This window comes from Populus euphratica, unplaced genomic scaffold, assembly GCF_000495115.2.
Source record: "Populus euphratica unplaced genomic scaffold, PopEup_1.0 scaffold845.1, whole genome shotgun sequence".
NCBI lineage: Eukaryota > Viridiplantae > Streptophyta > Magnoliopsida > Malpighiales > Salicaceae > Populus > Populus euphratica.
Window position 1 is genome coordinate 12228 of NW_011500698.1, and position 5708 is coordinate 17935.

Genomic DNA, 5708 nt, shown 5'->3' on the forward strand with positions numbered 1-5708 from the left:
ATGAGAACTTTAAAAAACTATGATGCAATTATTTGAGTTTTTGTTCAATTTGTAGTGATGTCAATTATTGATAAACTGTCTTTAAATTATGTAACTTATTATACTTGCTTCTATACACATTCTTTTTATTTCCATAGTAATTTTTATTTTTTATGTTTTGCTTAGATAATCCTTTAATAATTTTCTATTATCAGTTAGATATCTTGTAACTCTTTACGTAATTTTCATTTAAATTTATAGTATAACAGTATTATCTAATCATGTGTTGCACATAAACAGTATTATGATATAGTTTTGTTTATTTTTGTATTTTAAAAAAATATAGCTTTGTTTATTTTTGCATTTTAAAAATATTTTTAAAAAAATTTAAAAAAAAATTGTTTTTAGTATTTTAAAATTAATATTTTTTTGATATTTTTAAATCATTTTAATATACTAATATCTAAAATAATTTATTTAAAAAATATTTTAATATATTTTTAAGTAAAAATAATAACCTCTCAATGAACTCTGTAAAATTCCACCTAGAATCATTTTTAATGAACTCTGTAAAATTCCACCTAGAATCGAGAGACATGAAATCACTAGTTAGTCCTGGTATCTGAGGCAAAGCTTCACACTTGTAATGCAATTATAATGCAATGCAATCATAATGCAATTGATAGGATGTTTTTCATAATATAATTTATTAAATAAATAATATTTTTTATTTTAAAAAAAATATTTTTAAAATGTCCACATTAAAATAATTCAAAATACATAAAACAAATAATTTTAATAAAACAAACTTAGAAAAATTGAAATTTTAAAAAACAAAGTTCGCCACATGCGCATTCGGGGATTCTCTACATCGGATGGTATGTTAGCCTCCATAGATCTTACCACTTTCGAAAACACATCACATAGATTAAATTTTCATTATCTCCTCCTCCTGGCTATCCATCACATGTAAAATAGGTAGATTCATCCATGCAACGAAAAGATACAAACAACATAAAAACTACATTTCAAGTACAACAAATTCACAGAGATAATAAAGTTGAATTACATCATGACCAGTATGGACGGACACCAACGAAAAAATACAAGTTCCTACATGATTGAGCTGGCAATAAAAAGAAACCAGCTAACCATGAATGGAGATTTACCTGATCCCAACATATTATCTACCTACCACAGACATGATAAGAGTCCGATACTACAACTACAGGCTTGATACTGTGGCCCTGCTGCAACTGCCAAAAACTTCATTGCAGGCAACCAAATCCCTAAATCTAGTAAATAAAGACAAAAAAAAAAAAACAAGACCAGAATACTCGACAGACAAATTTAAGATAAAATTGAAGCCCAATCAATCTCGTAAGATGGATACTTCTGCAACATAAAATTCCCTGAGTCAAAATCCAACGGTGCTTCCTCAAAATCCGGAAACGTCAGATCAGACAAGGGCGAAGATCCACCAGAGCCATCACTCTCCGTCAACACCGGAGACGGTGTCTCAGACTTGACCACCGGCTCCTCCTGTGTCCCCACCACCGAGCTGGTTTCCTTCTTGGTCGAGTTACTTCGCTTCTCTACTTTACCTCGTTTCTGCTGCGAAGAATTCTCCAAGCTCTCGCAAATAGCTTGGAGTTTCGCATCAACCGAGGAATGGAGAGGCTTGTACTCGCCGATGTGGGACCCTTGGTGGCGTAGATTAGGGAAGTTGAGCCTTGCAAAGTCGCCTCTGAGTTTGTAAGCTGCTTTGTCATAAGCCAAAGCCGCCTCCTCTGCTGTGTCAAAGGTGCCGAGCCAGAGACGGGTTCTATTCTTGGGTAAACGGATCTCAGCGACCCACTTGCCCCAGTGCCTTTGCCTTACTCCTCTGTAAAGCTTCGTGGCTTTTGATGGTGTACCCATTTGTTTCATGGGGGCTGGCTTCGGGGATAAAAATTTGAGGGTTTGCGATTGTTGGTAAGTTCGAAGGTAAGAGTGGCTGTTATTTTGGTGGATTTGGGTTTGGATCTGGTGGATCTGGATTGGGGTAAGGTGGTTGAGCCCAATTGAACTAGATGGTTGCTGGAGACCCATTGGGTCGTTAATCGAGAACCCAGTTGAAAATGGGTAGGCAGTCGATGTGGAGCAGCAAGCGTCTGGGTACAAAAAGGGCTGTTGCTGTTGCTGTAGATGTGGTGTAGAGAAAGAAGAGAAGTAATCGTAAGAAGTTGAAGGGAGAGAAGGTAAAGAAGGAGAAGAAGGATAGTTAGGGGTTTGAGGAGGAGATGGGGTAGCTAGTGAGGAAGCACTTTTCATAAAAGGTTCAAGTGCTTCCATTAACTCGCCCACCAAGGGGTCTGATTGAAGCGATATGCTACTGTAGAGATCCATTGTAGCTGCCATGCGTTCAAGAAAAGCTCAAAATTATAGACAAGAAAAATTCAGAAGGAAAAAAATAAAAACCTAGTTCTTGATTTAAATTTAAAGAACACGTCTGTGCTTTACAAAATACAAAGTAAGACAGAGGTATAGAAATAGACAACCTCTTTGGATTCAAGAACCTAAAAAAAACCAACCTTGAGGGAACTTAAAAACAACCCTTCAAGCTGATTCAGCTAGCAAGAGAAGAAATAGCTTAAAATCAACAGGAAATGAAAGATGAAAACGTTTAATAAAAAAAGAAAAAACCTGGATCTCGATTCTGAAAACACCTGGCTTTCGTTTAAATCCTTCTTAAGTTTGCTTTTTAAACATTAATTTCATCAGAAAAACAAACCCAGAAATCACAACTAGAAAGACAGATGATTAACAGAAAGGGATTCAGCGAAGCGGGGCATTACAGAGAGGGGGGATCGATTAAAACTTAAAAATCAACAATCACAAAGAGCTCACTAAGCGCCCTTGCCTTTACTTTTCTCTCACTGTTTTCTTCTTTCTTTTAGTGCGAACCACCACTCTTGTTCTTTCTTGATTTATCTCACCAGCTCCCTTGCACTTTATATAGTCACGCCGTTGATTTGAATTACCCTCTCTCTTACCTCACTTCATCTTTGCTTGATTAATAATTCGAGCATTTTTAGGTCACTCTCCGAACCAGCTAGCTTCTCCTCGTGATGCAAGGACTTTGTTTTCGATCAATGCTCATTGATCCATTAGGCTGGAGACACGTGTTGGTCATCCCGTCTTTCTTCGACACCTGTCCATCACTTACCGTCATGTTCAGTGGAATTTTGTAGATGGCCATTTGCTTGAAAAATTATCTCTAATCTTGTTGACTTTTTATTATGCGTTCACATTTTCTTTATGGAAGCTAATGCAAACACCATCATTCTTTTGACAATTGCACGCTCCATGTACAATGCTTTAAAGAAAATGAATTAATTAATGTTTTCATCATCATGGAGAGATGAAACGGTTGTGATCGTTATTAAAATTTAATTAGGAGGGATAAGGTTGAGGCCTTGAGGGGGCAGTTGATGCACGGTTGTGGTTGACAGCCTCTTTTCCAAAAAAAATTTGGTTACTTTTATGAATTGATATTGAAATTTTATTATTTAAGAGAAAACTTAAAAAATATTTATAATTTTAAACTCTATTGTTTCTTTATATTGTTGTTGAAATAAGCATGCTATGTTAATTAATTTTTGCTTATATATTTTTAAATTACATATAAATTAAATTTATATTTTTTTTATATCCATATGGAATAAGGTCAAGAGTGATTAAATCACAATTGTGGTATTGAATTCACAATATATATATAAAAATCTCAATAATCTGGCATGATTTAAATATAAAAAAAAATCTATTAGAATTTTCAGTGAAGTGAAGATAATTATCTTTATTTATATATATATATTTCTAAAAAAAATATCATGGAAATTATATTTCTAAAAGTTAAGAATGTTATAGTTTGGGTTGGTTAATTTTGTATTTTTTTACAAAATTTAACATTATTTTTTATCTAATTTTCCAACATTGCTATTATATTTTTAAAAGCCTTGTTTCCTCTCTAAAATTCCTCTAGAGTTTAAGTTTAATTATTATAGAGAGATAATTTAGTATTATTTTTTTGGTTAATTGAATATTATTTGAGTATACCCAAACAAGGTAGAGATGTTGTAATTTTAAAAGATTTATTGTAATAAGTAATAAAACTTTAAAAATAAATAATTAATATTTAACAATAACAAAGTGTGATCAATTTTATAACCTTTCAGTAAATAAATATATATTTTTTGTTTTTATTTTAATTTATACAAAAATATATTATGTGATTAATATACATGCTAAGATCTTATTTTGATATGCTAAGATCTTATTTTGATATCAATTAGAAGTATAATATATATTTAGTGTTCAATATATATATTTTTTATTTTTTTAATTATTATTTGCTAATTTTTTAACAACATAAATATTCAACATAGAATGTATGTAATATCACAAACACAATGAAAGATATCTTGCTTTCTATTTTAAAAAATTTATACTAATAAGCATGTTTATTTAAATTTTTATAAGAAAATCTGGAATAAATAGTAAGATTAAAATAGAAATCAGAAAACTATTTTTTAAAATATAAACAAACCAAATCTCTGTAACTCGAAACATTGTATTCTGGTTCGAAATCAAAGTTGTCTCAATCCTATATTTTATGTTTTATACTTAAATATTCGACATAATGCATTCAACTAAAATAATGGAATTTCTCCAGGACACTTCTTATCATTCCACGTTGTCAAAGGGGTCCATTGAAAAAACAAATAGTTGTGCTTATCAAATTCCTTTCTTATCCAAGATCGAAAGTCTAAACCATGATCAAATTCCTTTTTTATTCAATGTATAGAAGCATGTTCCACCCCTAGTTTTATTTATTCGAAGGCGGCCAGTGTTCATATAAACAGTGAGCCTCCTCCTATTTTTTATTTATTTTATTTTTTTAGTTGCGTAATTTTACTGTATAATTATATAAATTTAATTCTAAATTAGAGTAAAAATATGAAATCAAAAGATAATTGCTAAACATATTTTTTAGTTGCATTCTTTTACTATCTAATTATATAAAATCAAGTTCAAAATTATAGTTAAAATACAATAAAAAATAGAGAATTAAAGTGAAATACAATAAAAATATATAGATGACCTTAAATTTATAACAACTTTTATTTTAGATTAAGAATTTGTTTTCCATTCCTAGTTAGAGAGATAAAAAAAAGATTGTCAAAAATAATAAAAAAATAATTAATTATCACAATTCTCATAATAAAAATTATTAAGCTTCGTATTAACGACTTAGGCTGATGTTAATAAGTTTTTTAAAAAGAAATATTTTAAAAACATATTAAGTTTTGATTTTAAATTTTTTAAGTGATTATGAGTTATTATAAATTTAGTCCATGATTTATAAATATTTTTATGATTGTTATTAAGTGTTTTAAATAAAATAGGTTAAAAAAGAGATTTCATTAAAAAGAAAAAAAAAACCACCCATTGATTCTCTAAATCCAATATTTCATGTATTATACTTAATTCAACATAATGCATTAAACTAAACTAATGAAATTTCTCCAATACACTTCTTATCATTCCACGTTGTCAAAGAGGTCCATTGAAAAAACAAATAGCTGTCCTGATCAGATTCCTTTCTCGTCCAAGATTGGAAGTCCAAACCTTGAAACCCTATTTTATTCTTTGTATAGAAGCATCTTCCACCCCTAGTTTTGTTTATT

General features: G+C 30.3%; 1 protein-coding gene across 1 annotated transcript; it reads right to left on the bottom strand.

The window, feature by feature from the left end:
* Positions 1-990: 990 nt before the first annotated feature.
* Positions 991-3024, bottom strand: LOC105116034 (ethylene-responsive transcription factor RAP2-4-like). The gene has a single exon (XM_011013178.1). It carries the CDS (start codon positions 2377-2379, stop codon positions 1330-1332), a length of 1050 nt encoding a protein of 349 aa, XP_011011480.1. The 5' UTR covers positions 2380-3024; the 3' UTR covers positions 991-1329.
* Positions 3025-5708: the final 2684 nt, after the last annotated feature.